At 47.1% G+C, this 26,581-nt stretch overlaps 1 protein-coding gene across 2 annotated transcripts in view; it reads left to right on the top strand.

Moving 5' to 3' along the window:
• Positions 1 to 26,581, top strand: part of SLCO2A1 (solute carrier organic anion transporter family member 2A1) — an 89,786-nt gene that overhangs the window by 20,686 nt on the left and 42,519 nt on the right. For both annotated transcript variants that reach the window (XM_084754553.1, XM_084754554.1), the window contains 2 exons: positions 19,792 to 19,929; positions 23,458 to 23,620. In XM_084754553.1, the coding sequence (XP_084610679.1) occupies positions 19,792 to 19,929; positions 23,458 to 23,620 (301 nt within the window). The remainder of the gene's footprint in view (positions 1 to 19,791; positions 19,930 to 23,457; positions 23,621 to 26,581) is intronic.

Raw genomic sequence — 26,581 nt, 5'->3', positions numbered from 1 at the left:
ATACACCGTCCCTTTCCCCAGAGCCCTGGATTAAGAAAACACAAACCTGTCAAGACTAGTAGACCAAGGCAACTATAAAATGTCCACTGTTGCCAGAGGAGCCACCATCTTGGTTCTTAAAGGGCTTGAGCATTTACCCAGTGGGGCCAAGCTATGCACTAAGCACTCTGCAAATGTATCCTGTTATTCTCTGAACAATCCTGCAGGGCTATTCATAGTCACTGGCATTACCATCACTTTAAGGATATAGAAACTTAAAAATGATGCTGGAACTGGCTTGTCATCTTATAATGTGTAGCACTTGAAAAAGGTGAGAATCAGGTATAGGTTCCAGCTTCCGCCTTGACTTTGATTTTTGTTTTTGTTTTTGTTTTTGTTTTTGAGACAGGGTTTCTCTGTGTAGCCTTGGCTGTCCCAGACTCAATTTTTAGACCAGGCTGGCCTTGAACTCACAGCGATTCACCTGGCTCTGCCTCCCGAGTGCTGGGATTAAAGGTGTGCGCCACCACACCCAGCTTCAGCCTTGGCTTTGAAACAAAGCCCTGGCCCCATTGAATTATAGTAGCCTCTGACAGTTGACAAAAGAAAATACTAGGGTGCTTAAAACATCAGGGATTTATTCTCCTTCATGTTCAAAGTCCAGAACAATTTAAAAACAAAACAACAAAAACAAAACAACATAAAAACGGTGTAGGTAGAGTTGGTTTCTTCCGAAGGCTACAGGTATACAATCTACACTCCTGTCCTTCCTTCTAGTGACAGTCAGAAATCCTGGGTATTCCCATGCTTGTAGTCACATTATCCCAGTTTCCGCCTTCACTGTCACGTGTGTCCCTGCCTGTGCATTTTTTGGTTTTGTTTTTTTTTTTACTTAGTTTTCATTCATAATCATAAAGTTAGCTCTGCAATCTAGCTAGACTTGGAAGGGAATGAGGAAAATATGGAACCCAAAGAGCTTCAGTGAGAACAGAGGTTATGGGGTACTGGGAGCAGATGGGGTGGGAGTGCTCTCCTGAGCTACAGAAGGAATGGTCTGGTGGGTAAGATGCCCACAAGTCAGAAGAATTAGAGTTGTCCACAGTCAGAAAAAATGATCTTCTTGCTGGTCTTGCCATTCTTGGGCCCAAAATGCTTCGTGACTTCCACGATGCTCCCGCCTTCTTTCACCTTCCGGAAGACCACATGTTGCCACTGAGCCAGCCGCTCAGGCTTGGCAGGGCAGATTAACAAAATGAGAACCGTTTTCCTTCGGTCCAGCTTTTGCCGTGGACAAGATGCCAGGACCTGCATGCTTCAAATTAAAGTTCTCATCCTCAACGAAACATCTTCTGATGGGCAAAAGCCAGTGGGCTTGAGCCTCCTCTATTTCATTAACCACCATCTTGATTACAGCTTCAAAGAGCCTGTTTCCAAATAATCCAGGTGGAAGGCATTAGGATGCTAGTGTGTCTTTCCGGAAAGCATAGTTCAACCTGCAGTACCCAGCAAGGAGAGGCTGAAGACAGAGAAGGCCCTTAATGTTTTGTGTGAGTCCTAAAAGGATGGAGCAAGAGCATAGCAAAATGTGCTGGGGGCACTTGTAAGGCTGGAGGGGGAGGGGCTATGGGAAGAATGTAGACTTGTGACACTTGTAACAGGTGCCCATCCTGGCTTCCCTGTCACATTCACCCACATGTGGGCCTTTTGGTCCATGCCTTTGGTACTTAGTTGGTAAAGTCAGACCACCAGTGGCAGGACCATCTCATGATCTACCTACTGAAGGTTAGGTGGCAGAATTGTGCCCACTGCCTAAGGCAGAGAGGCATTTCTTTCCCCTGAGGTGTCTGATGGAATGCAGAGAGATCTGAATGCTGAACGAGAGCTTTTTTTCTCTTCCTATCCTCCTCTTCCTCGCCTCCATGGGAGCAAGGAAAGATGACTGTAGACGCAGGCTGGGTTTCCTATGGGAGCGAGGGGGCAATCTGCTCTGCGACATGTAGCATCTTTCTGTTTTATTTACCTGGAATATCTTATCCTGGCTCAGACTGACCTGCTCTGCCAGGGGACCTACGGAAGCACATGGCAGGCTGGGAGGGGAAATGTAAGGTGACTGTGAAGAGCTGTGTGAGTGTCCCCATGTGAAAAGAGATGTGACTGCTGATTATAGAGAAGGACCCTGTCTGTGAGCACTGAGTGTGGGCAAAGCTCACCTACAGGTGTGCATGTGTGGATTCTGGGATGCATCACCTGGAGGGGGACATTTACTTGGGGGGGCAGCCAGAAGAGATGGTGTTGACCATGAGTGGGGCCAGGGATCTACTCAAAGGAAGGGTAACAAGTGCCTGCACCCCAACACTCTCTCTCTCTCTCTCTCTCTCTCTCTCTCTCTCTCTCTCTCTCTCTCTCTCCTCAAGTCCTCTCTTCCATGTCTCTTTTATATCTGTTTGGGGATCTACTACAGATTGAAACCTTGTTCTCAGACTTCCACTGTGGTTTCCAGCAAGTACGTTGAGGTTTGTCAGAAAGTCTTCTGAGGCCTGTTGTTGCTGTTGCTGTTGAGGATGAATGGGTGGTGGGTAGATACTTGGACTGCCTTAGGCAGGGGTTTCCCTGAATGAAAGTTTTTCCCATCCTGTCAGGACACTGACTCACTTCTGATAGCACTAGCTTGGCTCTTTCCTGGGTACCCCAGGGGCATGCTTAGTACTCTGTTTCTCATGCTCAGAAGAAATTCAACAGCCTGTTGTCTGTCTGCCAAAATAAACCCACGGGAAGGACCAAAAGTCCAAACTGAGTCTCTGGCTTCATGTCTTCACATGGAGAAGGGTTTGTTGGGAGTTCTGGGCTAGATAACGACCCCTGGGATTCTTAAGATAGTAAAAAATCAACCTACAAAGATCAATTACAAAGGAATTCTTTGTCTTCAGAATATTTGGTGTGTGTATGGGGGGGCGGGGATCATATGGATATAGTGAAAGAAAAACACCTGTTTCTACAATGAGTTTACAACCTAATCTGACAATTTTATATGTACTTAATATTAGCATTTGGGTGTCTAGTTAGCTAGTGAGGTCATCCACTGATATTTGTTCTTTGCCTTTATCTCATTTGTTAATATTTATGGAGAGAACTGTAGGCATACTTTTTTTTAAAATCTTTTTTAATGGGGTTCTTATATCTCTACCTTCCTTCCAACTCTTAACTACCCTAATACCTTCCAACCCTCCAACACTAGGTAGGAGAAAAAGAAGGTTAGAGGGAAAAGGGGCATCATATATCTCTTCACTACTTCCTGTTGTTTGAGGCCATAGTTCCTTGGGGTAAATCCAGTCTTCATTGTCAGGATATCCAACAGTCCAGCAGTCCAGCAAACCAGCAACAGCAAATGCAACAGCAGGATGAACCACCCATAGCAGTGGGCAGCAGCAGGGAGAGCAACAGCCTTTTTCTTTCTCAGAGCCTTCCCAAACCCCTGTTTCTCTATCCTGGCTCTGGCATGTATCTCAGAGACCTCAGAATTAAACTATCTGCAGCTGGCAAAGATCATACCTCTCTCAGAGCCTGCATGAGACAAATAATCTGCAGCATTGGAAAATCAGGAGAAGCCCCATATCCCACACCTGTGTTTAAAACAAAAACCATGTCTACATAACATAACTGAGTTTTTAAAGACACGAAAATTTCCACTACATTTCCCCCTTTTAGTCTAAAAAATGGCCTTTTCTCTAATACGAATGAAACGTATTGTTACTTTCTTTCTCCTTTCTTTTCTTTTTTTTCTTGGTGGGGGGGCAGGTGAGACAGGGTTTCTCTGTGTGGCCTTGGTTGTCCTGGAGCTTGATCTGTAGACCAGGCTGGCCCTGAACTCATAGAGATCTGCCTACCTCTAACTCCCGAGTGCTGGGAGATAGCATGCACCACCACCATCCAGCTTTGTTATTCCTTTTTTAATTTTTAAAATTATTTTTATTTATTTTTGTTTTTTGAGACAAGATTTCTCTGTGTAATAGCCCTGGATATCCTGGAACTCTCCTTGTAGACCAGGCTGGCCTCAAACTCATAGAGATCCACCTGTCATTGCTTTCTTAAAAGGAGATTATCGATGAACCAAACACTTTTGGATCAACAGTTTCTCCTATAACCTGATAATTCTCAGCTGCTCTTGTCTGGAACAGTTCATACTTTTTGCTATTGAGCCTCAAGCAAGGACTGCAAAGTTGCTTCCTTATGGGCAAGAGGTTACCTTGTATGTCCCTTTTGGACCTGCATTTACTAGTCCTATGACACCTTTTACCATAATGTCTACATACCCCAGGAAGCTTAGGCGCTCTTACCGAGAACCTAGTGATGCCAGAAATGGCTCATTTACTTTACTGGAAGAAAGTACCATATTTCTCAGAGTTAACACACTGGCCATTTTGAGCCGCCATTTTGAGCTCTGAGGCTTTTAGTGGCTTGGTCACAATTTCTTTTCAAATGACCAAATTTACCACCAATGAAAAAGTGAGCATTTCGATTTCTAAGGCTTTTGATGGCTACCGGGAAAGCTAATGGTGGGTGATCTCTTTACCCGAGGCTGCTCCTCTGTCAAGTAGGTTTGCTCAGGATTAACCCTTCGTCTCAAAACAGGCTGTTTCTCTTAAACCCTTTGCTCCTGTACAGCCTTCTGCTCTTCTTTCTGGCTCTCCAGCATGCCCAGGGCCTGTGGGAACTTGGCACCAGAAGTGCGTGGAGCAGCACAGGGTGGCAGTTTCAGAAGGCTCCAGCTTTCAATTACTTGGGCTGAACTGGTGTTTCCCCTCCCTTTTCCAGCAGTGCTATTAGCGTCCCAAGCGCTCCCATCTCTACCTGCAAACTCTCTAGTTTTATAGCCAGCTCTGCAGTCCTTGCAAAAATGAGAGAACTGAGGGGCACTTCTGGATTTTTAGCTATGCTCCGAAACTTTTAAAAAAACAGAACACAGGAAGAAAACAAAGCAAAAACAGAAAATCCCCACTGAGAGCAAAGAGGGAGAGAATCCAGTGGCAGCGGCCACTATAAACTTTTTGTTGACATCCTGAAACAGTAAATCCATTCCTTTGTACCCTGACATCTCTATATCATTAGAAACCAGGTTTTCCTTTATTCTAATCTCTATGTCTGGGCACTTCTAGCACCATTTTTAAAAGATCTATTTTATTTTATTTGAGTTTCTTATATCTCTTTCTCCCTTCTCCACCCCAATTCCTCCCAACACCCCAACACCAGGTAGGAGAGAAAGAAGGTTAGTGGGGAGAAGGGGCATAGTTCTATTTAGATACTTACTACTGTTTAGGGTCACTGGGTTTCTTGGGACAATTCCAATCTTCATCTCAGGATATGGCCAACTTCTACTTGTCAAACTGCATCAACAGCAACCAGGAACATCAGGGGGAAACACCAGCATTCTTCTTTTTCTGAGCCCCACCCCCCACCCCCATCTCTCTCTGGGCTCTGCCATTTGTTTCCCTCCAGAGTCCTCAGAGGGCAAGGATCACACCCCTCTCAAAGCCCCACAAGGCGAATAATCTGCTGCTGTGGACAATCTGGAACAGCCCTATATCTTACACCTGGGTTTAAACAAAAAATGTGTTTACATAGCATAACTGAGCTTTTAAAGACACCAAGACTTCCACTTCCTCATGTTCACCCTACGTCTGTGGTCATTTCCTTCCCATAACGCTGGTGACAGGTGTGTGCTGGGTGCCTAGAACGCTGCAGGGCCCTGAACACTCATAGTGGTTGTAACTGCACTCTGGGCTCACTTCCCTGAAGGAGCAATGGAGACCCGTAGCTCAAGGGACAGCCTCTGACACTAGATTGGTGAGTAGGAGTTCATGAGGAGAGGCTAGGAAGGTGGATCAGTCGGTGAGGTGTTTGCCGTGCGAGCATGAGGCGCTGCATTCAATCCTCAGAGTCCACGGTAGAAAACAAAACCCAAACTGAGCGTGGTGGTGTGGTGTTCTTGGAATCGCAGCGCTGGGTGGAAGAAAGCACAGAGACAGCTGGATCCCAGAGGCTTGCCAGCCAATCGGCTCATCCTGCTTCTCAAGCTCCCAATCAGTAACAGATCCCGTCTCAAAGAAGTGGATGGCGACTGAGGCCTCCATACACAGATGTGTGCATGTACACACACACACACACACACACACACACACACACACACACACACACACAGGATGGGAGTGAAGAATCATCAAAGAAGAAATCAATTGTCACCACCGTCTGTTGCCCCCACATGTCACTTGGTGTGGGCGGCACTCTTTCTATCCAGCCACACAGTCCACCTCTTATCACCAAGCAGTGAATGTAGGTGAGTTGGGACCTGAGAGGTCTGTTGTGGCCACTGTGCTGGGAAGCACAGGGAGAGGGGAATATGCGGATGAGGGTTAGAGCATAGAGGGAATTAAAGGCTGCGAACTGTGCTTGGATTTTCATCCAAGGTCACCACAGGAACCCACAGGCTTGTCACTGTCATGACATATTCACAGCATGCTGCCACCTAGAAGTCTTTTCCTACGAAGTCCAAAGGCAAGCTGACCTGAGCTCCTAGAAGCCAGAGGAGTCACTACCTTGGAGGTCAGGCATGTGGCAACCAAAGGGACCCCAGGGAGCTTAGGGGGGAGCTGGTAACGATCTAGTTTTTATCATGGGTCCTTCGAGTGCAGCCAGCTTGGAAATCTTTACAAACTGTACTCTTAAAACATATGCATTTTCTGTGTGAATGTCATACTCCAGTAAAAGGTTTCTCAAAAGATGCCTCTGGCTGTTGTCTAGAAAAGCAGACCAGGGGTAGAGAATAGGTGTAGAAAATGGGCCAGGGGAGAGCTTTGGAGTTAGGATCTGGGAGAGGACCAAAATGGATGAAGAACGTAACAAGTTTGAGATTTCGCTCGGATGCAGCAAGGGCAAAACCTAGAATCCAAAAGAGACTGTAGGAAGGCATGGATGGTATAGGGCATGATGGAAAATCATCACACGCAGGAGGGACCCAGTTGAGATGATGGCAGCTGAGGAGGGAGGGCCTCAGTAATGAGCCAAGTTCCCACAAGTGGGTGAACGAGAGACCAAAGGAAAGTGTCTATGGAGGCACCGAGGACATCCTGGGTCCCACCAACACCTGGTGGAAAGAGAAATCTCATGGCAAGGTTTTTTACAATTGAGCAGAATAACTGGATAAAGTGACATCACATATTCTAGCTTGGATCGGTGTTGGTATAGTGCTGCACACCTGTGATCCCAACACTTGGGAGGTAGGAGTCTGAGGCCAGCCTTGGCCCTATCTCAGAGAGAGGAGGGAGGGGGGGTGTTGGAGAAAGAAGGAAAAAAGAGAGAGAGAGGGAAACAGGAGAGGAAGAGGTGTCCTATAGAACTTATGCAGTTTGGGGAGAATTCATTGATGTGATGGTCAGGAACTGTCATCTTCTGTGGCACCTTCTTCCTCTGAGCCCTCGGAAGAGTAGACATTGTGGCGGAGCGGAAGGGTGGTATGACTTGGTGTCTGCTGGATGCTGTCATTTGCCAACTGCAAAAATGAGATGCTTTAGCTGGGCATGGTGGTGCATGCCTTTAATCCCAGCACTCAGGAGGCAGAGGCAGGTGGATCGCTGTGAGTGTGAGGCCAGCCTGGTCTACAAAGTGAGTCCAGGACAGCCAAGGCTACACAGAGAAACCCTGTCTTGAAAAAAAACAAAACAAAACAAAACAAATGACATAGTTTGCAAGTTGCCCTAGGCCCTTAGTCACCTTCTCCACAGGGTCACGTGAGATTAACTGGGTTTGTGAGCATGTACTATGTGTTGGCCTGCAGGTTTAAAAGGGAGAACATGCCAACCCTGAAAATAGAGTGATGAAAATAAATAATAAAGACAAGATGATGTGGAGGCCCTGAGTGTCATCCCTCAGAGCTTCCTGGTAGCTATTGCCCACTTATGGGGCCATAGGACCCCCTCCCTTTGAGGTTGGATTCTAAAGTCCTGGGCTCTTGTGAGACTGTGTTTGTATTACAGTTTGCACTTTGTCTGTCTGAAAAACTGGCTGCCCTTTGCTTGAAGGCAGGAAGGGACGGGCTTTATCTTCAAACCCTTCCAGGATGTGAGAAAAAATATTGACATCCCATCTTGTTACCAGAACAAAGATGAGGAAGGATATAAAATAGCCAAGTTTCCATATTCACAGGGTCTGAATGTCCTTTCCCTGCCATAAACGCATTCAAAGCACGTTGGCCAACTGCGGCTTCGTTTCAACCTAACAACTGCGCCGAACACAAGGTGGTACTTGTTCTTTGTTAAGGAGTATTTTACTGTCTTAAAATAAATAGCAAAAATACTTTCAGAATCTCTGGAAAAGAATTCGAGCACCTACTGACATGAACACCAGTGATAATTTTGTTTCAGAGTGTTTATTTGCCCAGGAAAACATTTTTCTAGTTAATATGATAAATCCATACAGTCTCATGTGCCTGCATTTTAATCTCTTCTATAACTCATTTTTTTCCTCTTCCCAAATCTGTGACTTTTAAAGTACAGAACCCAGACCTCATCCTCCGGCAGTCCCTCACAGTTCACTCTTCCATGTCAGCCTGTTGCCACCTTCATGCAGTAGCCTGCCTTACACATTTCCTAGTGTTGAGCATCTCGTACAAAGCCCCCAGCCGCCCCCACCCCCTGGCAGGGGGAAGCAGAACGTGACAGAACAGCCAGCACAGGATGCCTTTTAGGGTCCCTGATGTGGTTTGGGGCTCAGAAGCCCCACTGCTTCTCTCCTTTATACCCAGATTTAAAGTCAGAGTGCAGCATGAAAAGCCACAGGCTTTATTTCCACAATGAAATCCTACATTTTCTTTTACTTCGGAGGACACCCCGGCACCCCCATCGCATCAAAGATCCTTTATAGTAAGAACAGAATCGCAGACACAGCTCCCTAAGTTGCCTGCTTCCCCATGAAGGAACAAGGAGGTGTCTTAAAGCTTCTGTATTCCTTTTTAGAGTGGTCGGACTTTTTGTTTTTTAACTTCCAAGAGCCAACAGGACACTGTCTTATCAAAGCTCTTTCTTAGTTCATAACAACACTACTAATCCCCATGATATCCTGGCTCGTTTTTCCTCCGAAGGATACCAGCTTTGAGTCTGGACTGGCTATTTTAAATCTCTGAGTGTTATCTCATGCAGACATTCTTCCTGCATGGGAATATACTTGATTTCCTGCATCACTTTGTGAAAGAGACACACCCCAGTGGGGGCACTGGACTACGCCCTGCAGGAGATACAGTAGATTTAAGCAGGCTCACTGGCTGTCCCAGGCCTTTCACCCTAGGACACGTCTGATTCTTTGCTTTACTTCCTACTGTCCCTTTGGAAAGATGGTAAGAAGGAGTCACCATCCCTCTTCCAACTCTGAGGGCCTCTCAAGTAGGTCCCAGAGCCACTGACTTAGCCTCGCTCCTTTTTCCCCTTTCTGAAATGTCTGGTGACACTGGGAAACGTCGTCGCCCCTGTTGCAATAGGGTGCCTTGAACCTGGGACCTCACCATTCGGCACTTAACCACTGGTCGACTGCCAGCCCGCAAGGAGGATGAGCTGTGGGCAGGGGAGTGTAAGTGGAAACGCGTGTCCGTGCAGAGTCAGTACAACTCTCAGGCCAAATGCCTGCAGTCAGAGGCACACCTCACTCTGCAAGGTTCAGCCAACTAGATAACAGTGTCATAACTTGAGTGTGCTTGGGGAAAAGGGAGGATCTGTTTGTACTCTTGGGGTTGACAGTTTTGTCTACTGCCCAGTTTATAATAGATGGCCCCTTAATGGTGATCTTGACACCACTGTGGTATGAAAGTACACCCACACCACCACCTTGTCTTCCAATTTCAGTTCAGTGTTCAGTCAACTATATGAGGTAGCCAATACCTTGTAAAATGAAATAGGATTTCTTTTAAATCGCTCTGCCCCATTATACACTGATATAAATGTCTTGTCCTGAAGGTGAGAAAAACATATATGGTATTGTCTATTTATGAAGAGTTTATTCAATAGGTTTCTTGGGACCTTTCTTTATTCGTTGAAAAGGTAGGGGCAGAAGGATGGGCACCGAGCGGGTGAGTGCTTCACGATGGTAGACTGAGCATATGCCCATCTCTCCCCAGCCCCAGCAACCCCACCATGATGAAAATAATGATTAAGGATGATAAAAGCTATCAGAAACCATTACAAAGGGGGAGAAGCTGTGAATGAATGAGAGAAGTCAATCATTTCTGTGGAATAAACAGTGGCTTGGAAGCATTGCAGGGTGGGACAGAGTGGGAGACGCAGGCTCTGAGGTGTCCTCAAGGCTGTTCAGTGGTGGGAGATCTGCGGCCTGCCACAGCCCCCAAGGCAACGGTATGGAATCTGTGGGTGTGATGTGAGGTAGAAAGCTGAATTCTGGGGGTGAGGGTCAGCAGAGAACAGCCCTTTGCCCAGGGAAAACCCACGTGTCCTCTCCTCGCGGAACACACAAGTATCAGCTGAGGGGTGGGGGCGGGCTTTCCAGGAGGCAAGCCTGAGTCCTATGGCTTCCAGTTTGTCTACCGCAAAGTGGGGTTGTCTGATAATAATAAAAGGACTGACAGAACTGTGAAAAGTTGGGCGGAGCAGGGAGAAGGGCAAGTCTAGGTAAGCAGACTCCTCATCCATACTCTGAAATGACAGAGCAAGATGCTCTAGAGCAAACAGCAGGTGGATATGTGTGATTGACAGAAAGACAGAAAACTTGTTCTGTGGACCTGCAAGGAGCTGGCTGGAGCTTACAGGCCACTGGTTTGTTTCTCTGAACTCTCCTGTGCTACCTGAGGTTTTAAAGTATTTGCATATTATCATGATAAGATAAAAGGCAGGGGGTGGGGGAACAAAATGTGTAAAGAAATATAAACAGATTTTAATGTCTTGAGTGGAATCTGGTTGACAGAGGCCAGAAGTCCCTGTGTGCTGGAGCTGTTCAAGCCCAGCAGGGGATTTAGTGTGCTTTGGAACTCTTCTGTCCAAGAACTCCAGACCTCTGAGCAGTAGTATTCCTGCTGGCCTGGCTGTAATCAGCTGCAGCTTAGAAAGAAAAGAGGAAGAGGATGGTCTCTGAGGGTGTGTGTGTGTGTGTGTGTGTGTGTGTGTGTGTGTGTGTGTGTGTGTGTGCATGCGCAGGCACAAAAGCTTGTGTGAATGTGTGTGTACCTCTTCGAGTGTTCATGCATGTGTGTGTGCACACGCACGTATGCATGAGTACTCGTTCGTGTGTGTGTGTGTGTGTGTGTGTGTGTGTAGACCGTAGGTCTGCAGGTCAGCTTCAAGTGCTGTTCCTCAGGATAGCCATGCACTCTGTTGTTATTCTTGAGACAGTATCTTTCTCTAGGACCCGGGTCTCATCCATTGGGCTAGGCTGTCTGGCCAGCACATTCCAGGGAGCCTCCCATCTCTGCCATCACAGTAACTGGGATTCAAGTGCACACCACTACACCCAGCTCTCCTGGGGCTTTCACCCAGCTCTTTTGGGTTCTGTGGATCAATTGGCTGCTATGCAAACCCTTTACAGGCTGAACTATCTCCGGAGTTCTCTCTGAGGTCAAGGAATCTAAAGCAGGCAGCCTGGGCATACCCTAAACCACCCAACGCTCTTGTGGAGTGAGAAGACTATTTCTCCATGTCTGCTTGCTTGTTTGTTGCTTCCTTCCTTCTTTCCTTCCTTCCTTCCTTCCTTCATTCCTTCTTTCCTTCCTCCTTCTGTCCCCCCTCTCTCCCTCCTTCTCTCCCTCTCCTCTCCCTCCTTTGGAAAGGACTGCTTCTTCTAGTCCACCACTAGTAAGTCTTTGGGACACAGACACCTAGGGATGGGAGTGCGGGCAGATCACCAGCTGGTGCTCACTCAGGCCACCCTCGGGCTGCTTAAGGCTTTTTATCCTGCTATTCAGCTCCAGTCTGTCCTGAACCACCTCGGTGAAGTCCCATCCTAGCGCTCATAAGGAACTCAGGAAAATAGAGTTCTACCTCCCAGACATCTGTGTGCACAAAATCAAGAGCTGGGGCAGCCATCAGCCGGGCTATAGCCTTATGGGGACCACATGACAGACCTGCCTGGCAGTTTCACAGCTGTTGCTTCTGTGGTCTGATGTCAGTTACCTCATAGCTCCAATGCCCACAAACATGACAATGAAAACAGAACAAAACTGGGTCTGGGGTGTCCTTTGGCCCTTTCCCATTTATCCTGCGTCACCAGGGTTCCCTCATCTTTAGTGCTTTCTGTACAGTTGTCCTCTGTATGTCACTAGAACTTGGCTTGGGCCCAGGACCCCTGTTTCTCCCATCATGGCTATCCTCTCAGTCTTCCCGAGGCCTCTGGTCTTTAATGACCACTCCTTCTCTGCTTCTTTCTCTTCCATTCTCCCTGCCACACTCTCCATATTTGTTAGGATTGAGCAGTGGGGCTTGAGCAATAGGCCTATGAGCATAACCTTCACATTTGGATGTCTGAGAGCCTCTCTCACATCCAGCCCTGCAAGGAAGTTCTCTAATAGGGTATGTCTTTGCTAACATTCTCTGTGCTATGTGAGATGTATCTATAAAAGTGCTGTGTCAATTACACACACACACACACACACACACACACACACACACACACATTCCCTGTAAACCTAGGTGTTTTGGTTAGCATACACACACAAATCTAAATATTTTCATGGGTTTTGAACCTTTCAGCACAGGTCCCTTGAATAAACAAACATTCTCACAACATTGCCAATGCTCATACTTTAAAACAAAAACAGAAAAACTGTTTGTGGAATGTCCTTCAGTGTGTCGGGATATTATTTTGAAAACCTTCACGCTTGTGACTCTGTCTCCAAAGGAATTTTCCTTTAGTCCATTTTATCGAGGTCTAGTCTGCCTATAATAAAATGCACAGACTTTAAATATAAACTCTACCTGTACAAATATCACTGCCATAAAAATGTGGATGGTTTCAGCCACATCAGAAAGCCCCTTATACATAGCTGCAAATCTTTAACTTTTGCAGTTTGCTTTTGGAATACTCAAGAACCATTCTGAGTGAGCCAGGTAAGCAAGGCGGGCAGCCCAACCATGCTTACAGATGATAGCCACGTAGGACGGGAATTTTACAAATGATGGAGACCGGTCGTCGTGATGACCCTGCAGCACCCCAATGGCTGAATATTCTAGACCCATAGGTTATTGTGTTTTGAAGACCTGATGTTCATTTGCTGGCTCTCAGCCAGGCATCGCTTCAAGCACTGGGGGATTGTTGGTTTTTTAAAAAATCTCTGGCCATCTTTTCTCCTGGAAGCCTAAAGCTTGTTGGGGAAATAGCAATAGACAAGAGCTCATGTGTGCCTGTGCAAGCTATGGGGGCGGGAAATGCCAAGAACATGAAGGAAAGTGGAGCAAAGAGATGGAAGGTGACTGATAGAGTGATAATCCTTGCGATTTGTCTTTGTTTACTTCTTCTCTGTGAAGTATTCGGAGAGTTCTTTCATTTGTTAAATGGAGTCAGGTGGAACACTTAGCTTTTTATCGATAAAGAAGGTAGGTTGGGGTTCTAGGGAGCTGGATTGGGTAAAGAACTTGCCTCCTAAGCAGAAGGGCCGGAGATCGTTCTCTATCACCCAACGTTCCAAAAAAAAAAAAAAAAGCCATGTGTGGTGCTGCGTGCTTGTTAGCCCAGTGCTGGGGAGGCAGACACAGTGCGTGCATCCCTGGTGCTCCCTAGCCTGCAAGCCTCACCTAATCCACCAGCTCCAGGTCCCTGTGAGAGATCCTGTCTCAAAATAAAAACAAGGTGGATGGCTCCTGAGGAACAACTCCTGGGGACTGGCTTCAAGCGTTCGCGCGAGCACACTCGCACACAAACACCACACACACATGCACATGTGCACACGTGTGTGTGCACACCCATACACGCACGCGCGCATGTATGCACACACACGTCGGAGGGGATTGGCCAAAACAAAGCTGAGCAGGTCCTTAATGAAGCCTTTGACACGCTAACATAATTGCACATTTTCCTGGGAATCCCATTGGAGTTGGAGCGTGTGGAGCCAGGAGCCGTCTCTCCAGCAGCCTGTATTAGCACACTCAGCTTCCACTTGTCAGGACACAGATCTGAAAGCCATGGAGACGTTCATTACTAAGGAGGGTGAGGAAGGAGTGAGTTAGGGCAACTTGTGGGCCCAGCATGATGCCAAGAGTTCTAAACACACCCCTTGGATAATCCTTTCCACTAGGATGTTACAGTTCCTGGGTCCTTTTTTAAAAGAACTGTGGCTCAGAGTGACCACGTTGGTAGCCAAAGTTTCCGTATGGGGCCAAGATCTGGGCCTAGACCTGTTTGACCTCTAAACCCAAACCTTTGAAACCAGGATAGTTGCCCTAAGCAAATTAGAGTGAGGCTCTAACCCAGCTACACCACTGTCAATCTACATGTACCCTCAAACCACGCCCTCTTCAAGGGACCACGCCCTCTTCCAGGGACCACGCCCTCTTCCAGGGATGCCTTTCTATTTTTTTTGTACTGGCAGGTGATCATTTCTTCTTCTCCTGCTGGGTATTTGGTAAGTCTGAGCAGATGAGGATAAGGTCTCCTACTTCTGTCCTCATGAAATAGCATGCAGGGCCAGGTGCCTGTGACCCTACGAGTGCCCCTTCCAGAAAGTTCAGTCAAACCCATCCCTCTATGGCTTCCTCTTTTCCTAGCGTTTTTCTCCTGCCATCATAGCCACACATCCCATCTGTCTCCATCAGCTGCATCCCCTGGAATAGGGGGCTCATATTCATACCAGCACCCCCTGTCAAGAGCATCCATGAGGTACCCAGATCAGCCACGGCTGCAGTGGCCAACACTGGTGTGAGCTTGGTGGTGAAGGGGCAGGGACGTGGAAAGGGGCCAGAGGCCCTCACTCTAGCCCAGGGCTGAAGGTGCAGAATTAAAGCACTTACTGGAAATAGCAAAGGCGTATCTTTCAGGAAAGGCTTTGAGGCGGTTTCTCTCCCACCATCCCCATCTTCCTCTCAGGAGACAGCAGAGGAAGTTGGTTGGGGATTACTCACTCCTGCTAACTCCTTACTAACTGCTCTGAAGCAAGGTGAGTCTCCTCGAGACTTAATGCTCAGAAACTAAAGTATGCTAGCTCTGAACCCGCCGTCCTCCCTCCCCGTCCCACACTTCTCTTGGGTCCCTTCTCACCTGTGGCCTTGCCCCCCTTGGCTTCTGGCCTTTCTTCCACCTGGAGCCAAGGACAACTCTAGCTCTGTGGGAGTCTCCGATCTGGTCTCTTCTCACGTATCCTGTGACACTTCCCTGGCCTGACCTAAGTTCAACCCTCGTTTGCTGTCTTTTCCTCACTCCTCTGCTAGATGCTATTCTTGTCACTAGCACGTACCAAGCTTTCAAGGGACCTCTCTGTGCAAAAGTCATCAACAGGACTCTGGGATTTGAGGAAGCAACCTTGAACTTGACATACAACCGAGCCTCACCCTGGGTAAGAGGGCGCTGAAGGACAGAGGTCATGCTCTAGATAAGGACCCATACGGTTCTGGGGAGACTGTGAGCAAAGATACCCTGTTGTGCTCTGAGACCTGAAAGAGGGGACCTTGATGGTGTTTGAGGAGCAAGATGTACCTCAGCAGGGTTTGGAGGTACACTTACCCCCTGTGCTGAGTGACAAAAGCAATCCCAAACCCGGTGCTTCAAATCAATAGTAGTAGTTTGCTCGCTAGCACATATGCTATCTGTACAAGGGTCTTCGGGGTGCGGGGTGGGGGTGGGGAACACTGGCTCATTTCTGTTTTGCTTGGCATCAAAGGCTGGGATCAGAATTATCATCTGAGGGAAAGCTCAGCAGCCTGTCTGTCAGTTGACACTAAACCCACATTTAGGGTATGTTAGCTGAACCCCGGGCATGCAGCCTCCTCAGAAGGCACAGATTCACTGCAGCTCTGTTCTCACCGGAAGCAAGTAGCTATGACTGACCCATACTCAAACAGAGCGAACATATACCCACCCCTCGATGGCATCATTGTCACGCTCTAAGAGGTGTGGGTGGGTAGGAGAGACTGACATGGCTGTCTCTGTGACATATGATCAGCCTCAGCAGGCTGGAGAGAGAGAGGCTATGGTGCAGGCTCTGCAGTGTAGAGGCTGTCATACCAAGGGCGCCAGTGTTTAGCTCTCCAGAATTGAGTGACAATGCAATACTGATTTGGATAGGACCAAGTCCAGAGACTTTTTTTTCCCTCCTGGTGGAGGTGGAGGTGGCGGCAGGGGGCAGGGGGTGTTAGTGGCTAGGCAATGTCTACCCCGCTCTTCATAAGGGACCGGTGACAAACCGAAGCTCAGTTTCACTGAAGTGTACTCCAAGGAACCAATGAGCTTATTGGACTTACTTGCAGAGCGTGGATGAGGGGTCATGGAAAAGAACAGCCTTGCTAGAAGGTCCACACCAACAGCTTCCTCTTTTCCTAGGGAAAGAGGCCTTCCCTAGTCCTCCCCGGCCTAACGAGGAGCATCTGGATGCTCAGGTGAGGGTCTTGTGACCCTCCCACACCTCCTCCTGTGAGGGAACAGCAATTGTTAATAAGTCCAGGGGGCACACCTGAACTCATAAAAATGGTCATATCGGGTCCCAAAGAAACTGAAGACAAATGGCAAACTGTGGTGTCTATTAGTATATGAAAGTGTCTGCCTGGCCTCTAGGCTCACTCAGTACCCGTGGCTCCTCCCAGCTCTTTTCACTACTAGCCCTCTACCTTAAACTTTACTAGCCTAGGGGCTTCCCTTCCCTCCCCTCAACTTCTCTGTTCTATATAAACCTGAAATTTCAACCAGGTGCTCTCTTGGTCCTCAACTCCTTTCTTGGTCTGATGCTGTTCCTCCTCTTCTTCCTCTTCCTCCTCTTCTTTTTCTTCTCTCTCCCTCTCTCCTTTTTCTTTTTTCCCCTTCTTCTTATCATCATCTTCTTCTCTTCCTCTCTCATTGCTTCCTCCCCTTCTCATGGCCTGGTTTCCTCTGAGCTATTCCAGATGCTTCTGGCTGAACTCTTTCTCATATTTACAATAAAGTCCTTCTCCCCAGCCATACCTTGACGTGGTTATGTCCTCACTTTCATTCAGGCAGTAGTTTGGCTTAGACGATAATTCTGCACAGCAGACCTACTTGTATTTGTCTTTGAAAAAGTTGTCTTTGGGATCATAAGATGAAAGATTTCGAGGGGCAGACAACAAACTGCAGAGACATTATTGTAGAGTTCCAGGGTAGAAACAGTAAGAACGTGAGCTAAGGTGTATCTGAAGATGAGGGAGGGATTCATGTATGAGAGACACCAAGAAGAGATTCCAGGGTCTGGTAATAGGTAAGTGTTGGACATGGGTAAGGGGTCATGTAGGAAGAATCCTGGTTTCTTACTTGGGAAACTCAAAGTGCGGTGGTTTGAAAGAGAATGCCCACGCATAGGCTCAGATATTTGAATGCTTCGTCTACAGCTGGTGGAACTGTTTGGGAAGGATTAGGAGGTGTGGCCTTGTTGGGGTGGGTGTGTCACTTAGAGTGGGGTTTTCTGTCTCAAAACTTTCCAGTTCTCCATCTGTTTTCCTCAGGCTTTTGGACCAGATGTAAACTTTCAGCTGCTACTCCAGCGCCATGCCTGACTCCCTGCTGCTCTTCTTCATACCCTAGTGGTCATGGACTCTATTAACCTCTGGAACTAAATTAAATGCCTTCTTTTAGAGTTGCTTTGGTCATTTTGTCTTTTCACCACAATAGAAAAGTAACTAAGACAAGGAGTGAAAGGAAAAAGGGAAAAGTATGTCACACCTGGGGAGTGACTGGTGTGAGGAGTCTGGGGTATACAGGTTGACATGTTCAGTAGACAGTAGAACATTCCTGAGTGTAGAGTTCTGTGGAAAGTTCTTGAAGAGGAAGCAAGCCATGACTGCTGTGGGATTGACAAGAGAATGTACATCCAAGAGTGACTGTCCAGAAGTGGACCTCAAGCAATCGTAGGGAGATTAACCTTCCAGGGATGACCAGAGGAGGGCACTCTGTTGAGGCCTTACATATTAGACTGCATCTTCTTTCCTGAGTCTGGCCTGACCCAGGGAATAGTCCAAGATTAAGTGTGTTTTGTATGTATGAACAATACTCAAGCTGGCTACTCCGTGTATCTTCGCCACCATCACCTTTACCGACACCTTCACTTTACCATCACCATTACCGTAATTTCTACCAATATTTTCACTATCAGCAACACCAATACCATCACCTGTATGCCATCTTCGGTAATAGTTTCTGTCCTAGTTTGCATCAGCTTAACATAGCCTAGAACCATCCCCTGAAAAAGAGTCTCAGTTAGAAGCTGTGAATACAGGTGGCCATCTGTATACACTACACAGAACTCATGCAGTGAGTTCTGGACTCTGTCACAGAAGCCTCATTGGCTTTTCCAGGGCTTTGTTCTAGCAGCTAGGAAATCCCACAGGTTGGAAGGAGGGCCCAGCAGAAAGACTGGCCTCGGTTTTGGAGGGAAATGAAAATGAAGGTGGGGTCTCAGTTGCTCCTCTCAGACACCAGCCCTTCAATTCAGAGGATAGCTTTGGCAGAGTATGAAACATCAGTGTACTCTACCCTTCCCTGGAGGGAAAACTTGACCCAAAGGAAACCTTACAAGCACTGTTTAAGGAATGCGGGACTTGTGGCTTGGTACCTGTTCACGCAACAGCTGAAATCACAGAAGGGAGGGCTCAGTCTTCTTCCACATTCCATGATGTAGATCTATCCATTTTAAGTGTGGAGCTCACATTTACTCAGTATACAAAGGACAAGGCATGTGAGGCCAGGAGGCACACAGTGACAAATAATCTTTGGGCATTTCTCCAAGGCCTTGAGCATCCATCCAGAGGAGATGTCCAGTCACAGGTGTTCATCGTAAGAGGTCAAGATAGCCCCGATAAAAGCTTGGTAGGACGGAATGAGGATATTCATCCAATTAATGGTTGGAGGACTCTGTTGGACCACCTTCCTGAAGACACAGCAGCTGGGCCTTGAAGGATGGAGGACAGGCCAAGAGTAGTGGAGCAGCCACACTGAGGGTTCAACTGGTATCCCTGAGAATGGTCCAGATTGAATAGAGGATGAGTTTTAGCACTCTTAGGGCACAGGAGGAAGACCAAATAGCAGTTCAAGGTATACTGTGATATGATTAGGGAGCAACCCAAGGTGGCAAAGGCCCTGACTGCTTGTGTAAGTTGAGGCCTTGCTTGGGAATGGCAATTCTCCATGGTTTTAGTGGGTTCTTTGTGACAACAGATGTAGCTCATTCGGTAGAATGCTTGCCTGGTATGCACAAAACCTTGCATTCAATCTTCCAGCACAGCATAAAAACAGAGTGTGGTAGCACTGGCCTGTGAGCTCAGCCCAGAGTAGACGCCGAAGGGTCAGAAGTTCAAGGTCATCCTCAGCTTCATCTCGAGTGTGAAGCCAACTTGGAAAACATGAGACAGGGTGGTTGAAGCATCTGGAAACAAAAACATGTTTATATCCACTACACGGGGTCCTCAGGAATAACTACTTGGTAAATCTAGAGATGGCTAGCACTTAGGGATGTTTCCCATGGGGTGGACAGATAGCAGTTCACCCACAAAACCATCCAGTGAAGTAAGCGTTCCCATGGGGAGACAGTTCCAACTGCCCCAGAGGCCCTGAATGGAAGGCTGGGCAGACACTTGGGCCACGGTGCAGAGACCTCACAGGGCTGTCATCTCTTCCCAGGTGTTCGTGCTTTGCCATGGCCTCCTACAGCTCTGCCAGCTGCTCTACAGTGCCTATTTCAAGAGCAGCCTCACCACAATTGAGAAGCGCTTTGGCCTCTCCAGTTCCTCCTCGGGTCTCATTTCCAGCTTGAATGAGGTGAGTGGGAGGCTCTTTTTTTTTATTTATTAATCTAATTAGATTTGCTTATTTTATGTGTGAGTATTCTACTCACATGTATGTATGTATACCATGTGCATGTGTGGTGTCTGAGGAGGCTAAGAGAGGGCATTGGATCTCCTGGAACTGGAGATATGCATGGCTGTGAACCACTATGTACTGTATTTTTCAGGCTATAAGATGCACCTGACCATAAGACACACCCAGTTTTTAGAGCAGCAAAACAAGAAAAACAGTAAAAAGCAGCTATCAGACCATAAGGCGCACCTTAGTTCCCCCCCCCCACACACACATACTTTTGGGGGGGGGTGAGTGTGTCTTATGGTCCAAAAAATATGGCAGGTGCAGGAAATTGGGCCTAGGCCTTCTGCAAAGAGCAACCGGTGCTCTCAAATGCTGAGCCATCTCCCCTTCCCTGGATGGGAGGCTCTTGATCATTCTTTATTGTGTGCACTAGCCTAACCACAGGCTCTGAGAGGAACATAACAGGGAGCCGGCTTTCCATCCTAGTGCAGAACACCACTCCTAAATGTTGGCCTTTGACTTGGTGTTGTCCTTATAGACAATGAGCAGCCAGGACACAAACCCTTGACAGCCGTGCCCCTGTAGCCTGGCCCTGGCTCTTGTATGTACGTTATCACGAGTCGCCTACAGTTCTTGGTGAGTCCAGACACGCCCTCTGGATTGTTCTCACACCATGCCCCAGGCTTACTCTACTAAACAAGTGAGATTTGGCATGGAAGGTAGACCCCCTCTTACATCAGTCAAGAGGATCCAAAACTGTGGCTCCCACACCTAGCCTTGTATCTGCATCGTTGAATGCTTAGAATAAAATTGTGGTCCAGGAACAATTGAGGTTTGTATGTTGCTGGTGGTGGTGATAGAATGTGTGTGTGGGGGAGGGGACAGGGGTGTGTAAAGAGAGCCCAGCCTGGTGCAGGCGTGAGTGAGGCCATCTGAGTGTGTAGTGAGTACAAACCTTCAGACTGAAGCTCCAATCGTAAAGCCTTCCTGGGCCCAGGAGGTATGAAAGGGCACAGGCTGTCTATGGCAATTCAAGGGCAGGGAGGGGCTCAAACAGAGAAGCCTTGGAGAGAGGACTGTTATTGTCCACTCTGACATGATCTCGAGGGATGAACAGGCAAGATGGGTTAGAACCCTAGAGCCCTGCCCTAGGTGTCCACCCCCAGTCCTTAGATCCCTTTGGTTCTGAGACACGGCAGGGCAGAGTATGCTATTAATGGGAGCTTTATGTCAGATTTCAAATGTTTAATACCAGCGAGAAGATGGAGCTATTCTAGGAGGGTGATTGATGGGGCCTGACATCCTCTTCTTGGCTAGAATAACTGAAGTTTTAGGGTCCACCGAAGAAAAGCTTGGGCATAATACCCAACACCCAAGCAGGTCTAGGGACCCACAGAGAAACCAATCTTGGCTTCTGCAGATAAGTGGAGGCCCACATACCCCGGCCTTCCCTCCTGGGTTTGTGTTGGAGCACTCCACTACCTCTCATTCATGCCCTTTCAAGTCAGCCAACAGCGCTGAAATGCCCTGACATTTCAGTCCATTTATGAAAAATAAGAGAGAAGCAAGAAGGAAGGAAATAAAACCCAAGAAGCTCAAGAATAACCTTTCCCTCTCTCTGAGTAGCCATTGCAGATTGTTCAGGAACCTTCGGGCTGGAGGGCTCCAGCTGCTTGTCAGATCCTGTCCTGGATGCCGAGGGGGCAGAGATAAGCAGATGGGCGAAAAACTAAGACAAGCTTGCAAAACTAAATCATTAATAGGCCGGGCGTGGTGGTGCATGCTTTTAATCCCAGCACTCGGAAGGCAGAGGCAGGTAGATCTATGTGAGTTCGAGGCCAGCCTGGTCTACAAAGTGAGTCCAAGACAGCCAAGGCTACACAGAGAAACCCCTGTCTCAAAAAGCTGTGGGAGAGGAAGGGCACCCAGGGCCAAAGTGAAGGACACAAGGAACATACCTTCTAAGGAGTATCAGGAGCACAGTGGTCCTGATGTCCACACTGGACAGGATTTGGAAGTGGTATGGTCTTTGTCCTTTGTTTTGAGGAATTTAGGATGGGTGTGGAGAATAGGTTAAACACAGAAAGTAGTTGGGGCAGAAGCCAGCTCCTCCAGAAGATTGCTCTGATATGGCATACACAATCTGAAGTTGCCCCCCCGCCCCTCCACCTGGTTCAGTCTGCCTCCTGACTTCATGGATGTAGACAGGACACTTACTGTTTGGCTGTCAAGTTCTAGCTTTCAGTTGCTGTGGTAAAGACCATGACCCAAAGCAACATGGAGGACATGTATCTAGCTTACACTTCCATATCAGGCCATCATCGCAGGAAGCCAGGTCAGGAACTGAAGCAGGAGCCAAGGCAGAGACCATGCAGGAAAGCATCTTACTGGCTTCCTCATTCAGCTTGCTCAGTCACTGCAACCCAGGACCACGTGGCCAGGGATGGCATCACCCAAGGAAGGCCCTCCCCCATTAATTGTTAATCAAGAAAGATGTTCCCACAGACTTGCCTACAACTGATGGAGATACTTTCTCAATCGAGGTCTCCTCTTCCCAAATGACTGTACTGTGCCAAGTTGACAAAAATTAACCAGCACAAAGTATAAAATGGGAGTAGTTGCGTGGTGCCTGGGGTCATGCACATTGCTAGGTCATTATTCCGAGTTTCAGTCCTGAGTCCCTGAGTCCATCACCTTGGACCTCGCTCAAATTAGGAGTTTAATTAAGGAATATATGGCACTCCAGGAACCAGCCAGGATTGGAGGAGTCCTTGGCTTTTGTCCCAAAAGACTCTTCTAGAAAGGTCAGGGAAAGAGCTCAGTTGGTGAAGTGTGCAAGCAGGGTGGCCGGAGTTGTTCCATTCCCAGACATGAAAACATCCAGGTGTAATAGTGGCATGTGCTTGTAATCCGTGTTAGGGAGGTAGAGACAGGAGGGTCCCTGGGGTCAACCAGCCTAGACTACTTGGCAAGCTTCAGGCCAGTAATAAATGAGAGAGAGAGAGAGAGAGAGAGAGAGAGAGAGAGAGAGAGAGAGAGAGAGAGAAGAGGGGAAAGGGGAGAGGAGAGGAAAGAAGAGGGAGGGAGAGGAGAGATAGGAATAGCACACACACACACACACACACACACACACACACACACACATTCACCTGTGAGCATGCACATTTGCAGACACATGCACCTACACCCACTCAAGGTTTATGTATAAGATAGATGACCAATGTTTAGATCAGTCCCTTGTGTCTTTAGATAATTTCACTGCACTGGTGCTAAAAGCAGAGGCTGGGATGGGTTTCTGATAACAGGGGAAGCTGATTCTGTGAGTGTACAGCATAAACAAGACTATCTGGGCAAGGCTAATGTGGCTTTTCTAGAAACAGCTCCTTCCCTGTCTATTCTGCCTAGGTGAAATAAGGTTGGTCTCCTCTGGGCTAGGAGAGGGCAGGACCGAGGTCTCCCTTAATCTCTTGTTTCCCTCTACAGATCAGCAATGCCACCCTCATCATCTTTGTCAGCTACTTTGGCAGCCGGGTGAACCGCCCACGGATGATCGGCATAGGGGGTCTCCTCCTGGCAGCAGGCGCCTTTGTCCTCACCCTCCCACACTTCCTGTCGGAGCCCTATCAGTACACCACAACCACTGCTGGTGAGTGTGACCCCAGCTCCTTCCCTGAGGAACTGAGGCAGGGTGATCACGCGCAGAGTTGATGGTAGTGGTCATGCGGTTGGGGTGTCCCCTCCCATTACAGACCATCCTTGGCTTTAGTAGTTCACTTTCTCTCCGGACCACATCTGAAGTGCAGAACCTGTTGAAACACCCACGAGCATGAAGTAGCCTGCCTACCGTGCTCCTGGCTTGTTAAGGATGTAGTGGCTGGCCTCTCCCCATGACTCCTTGTGCTTTGTAGCAGGGTCAGTGCAGACTCCACCTGCCTGGAACCAGAGCCCCCAGAGGCTTAGAGGAAAGAGGACCAAATTACGGAACATGATGGAGTTTGGGGGTTTTCTTGATGTTCCGAGACTGTTTGTTACGCCTGCCAATTTTACTTTAAACTACACAGCATTTGTATAGCACACTCACTGATGCTGGGATACTAATAGGGTGTGGAGAAAAGCCATGAAATGGGGACTCACATGACTTCTCCTGGGAAAACATGAGCAAATGTCAGTTCACTCCACATAAGACACAATGGCAAGGCAAAGAGATGGTTCTACTCAACTCTAGCTTAGTGGACCAATACATTTGTTCAGGTTACTTACAGGAGCATGGTAAGGGATTATAGGAGCGTGGGTGACTCAAAGGCAGCCACATCACCAGAAGCCACATCCCATCATGGGTGAAGACCCACGAAAGCTGTATCCTTGGATCCTCCTGGACAACTGGCAGGCAACTCTACCAGAGAGTCTCCTCTTCCCCAGCAATGATTCCTGCTTTGTATGACCTTGGTGGGAGCTTCGTAAATCTTGTAAATTTTAGCAACTTCTGAGCCTTACAAGTTTCAAGAGCTCATTTAGTCTTTTTTTCTCTAACCTGAAGGGAATGTTTCAGTTGGGAGGAAATGGCTACATAGTAGATCTTCACACTTGAACGTATTCAGATACTGTCTCGTGGTCCAAGTAGCTAAAGGGGAGGGGCTCCTCTCTTTTGATCCTCAGATAACGGCTCTTTCTGTGATCACACTTCTGCTTTTATTGGGATGTCTTGTGGCAGAATGAAATAGACATTTATATGGTTAAACGTGGTATTAACTAGTACTGAAGTATCTAGGAAAAGGTAACCTATCCTTACATTTTACTTTTAAATTATTTTAATTAGCATATATTAGTTAAACATGATAATATGTGTCATTATGACATTTCCATACATGTACATGATTATTTTGATTATATTCACTTTCTTTTGCCCACTCTTGCTAATCTTTCTTCTCTCAACTAGTACCCCCTTCTCTGTGTGTGTGTGTGTGTGTGTGTATGTGTGTGTGTGTGTGTGTGTGTGTATGTGTGTGTGTGTGTGTGTGTTTCATTAGGGTTGATTAAAGGAGTATAAGTGAGGGTTTATTTATAAGAACATGGGCAACTTTACCAGTGGCTTCACCACCAAAGAAAATGTTCGTCTCTCCCCTATCAACACATTAACTAACTATAAACTATTGCTGTTTTAAAGTGTTGGGTTTGAGATCTTATACAAATTCTAGATAGCTCTTTGTTGGCTATGAGCTGTACACATGTTTCCTTGCAGTCTCTAGCTCATCATGCATATCCTTTTAACAGAATATATGCTACTTCCAGAACAAACAAAAAAAAAGGTTTTAATTGGGATGAAATCCAATTTGCCCTTATTTTTTCCCTCTCCTGACTCACTCTTCTGGTTACTGAACTTCAGACCTCTGCTTGATCCCAGGAGAGAGAGAGAGAGATCTACATGTTTTCTCAGGGTGTTTCCATTTTTTTTTTCTTTTTTTTCTTTTGTATTTACATGTAGACCTGTGATCTGTTCTAAGTTAGCCATTTATAAGTGCTCAAGTTTTTCCTTGTGTGTGTGAGCATGATTTTTTTTTCAGCTCAATTTGTTACAAAGCTGTCTTTTTACCATACTATAATTTTGTACCATTGTACTAGAAAACAGTCTTGGGCTAAGAATGTAGCTCAGTGGTAGGGAAATGGCCCAAAATGCCCAAGGCCCTGACTACTAGCGCCAGCACAGAGAAGAAAGTTGGGCCTGTTCATAGGTTCATCTCTGGACTTCCTTCCCCATCCCATTGACCTGGGTGTCACTTTTGCTAGGACTGCAGGCCCCTCCCTCACCAGTGTTTTATTCACCTTTGTTCCTTTTCCCTATTTAAACTTTGAGATCTAGTTGTATATATTCAAAATAAAACAGTCCTTCTGGGATTTTGATTGGGGTTGCATTAAATCCATAGGTCCATTGGCAGGATGTTACGTGTAATCCTTTACCTCTTATGCAATGTGGCTCACTGATGCCCTTGTGTTTAACACTGACTTATGACTGGAAACGCTGATGATTGTCTTTATTCTCCAGGAAAGCACAGTCCCTGGATGCCATAGTGCCCACTGTCCATCAGTGCTGCCCAGTGCTGTAGACACCTGCTTACCCTTCCTACGCTGCTCAGTGCCTGTTACTGTTTACCCACAAGGCTATAGGTTTCTGTGTTTGGGGGCATCTCACCTACTTCGTTGCTTCAATGTTTCCTTCTTCCTAGGATATATCCTCTGTTCTACTTTGATGAGCACTTGGGTGATAAAAAAAAAATCTGTCAGAAAATATCTTAATTTCACCTTTGCTCTTGCGGTAGTTTAGCTGCAAATCTCTATTGAATCAATAGTTATTCCTGCTCAGTCCCTTGAAGACAACACACCTTTGTCTTTTGTCATTTCTTGAGGGGCCTTCTCCATCTGTCTTATTATCAGCCCTTATTTTTAGGCAGACTGGTTTTATTCTCTCTAGTTGCACTTGAAGTTTTTCTTTTTTTGTTTATTTGTTTGTTTGTTTGTTTTTTGCTACCATAATATGTTTGAATGTGGGCTAATCTGTATCTGTTTGGGAGTTCAGATATGTTTTGTTGGTTTTTCTTTATAAGACCAAAAT

The sequence above is a fragment of the Acomys minous genome (assembly GCF_964271855.1).
Source record: "Acomys minous genome assembly, chromosome: 13".
Taxonomy (NCBI): domain Eukaryota; kingdom Metazoa; phylum Chordata; class Mammalia; order Rodentia; family Muridae; genus Acomys; species Acomys minous.
This window is presented reverse-complemented; position numbering and strand designations above follow the sequence as displayed.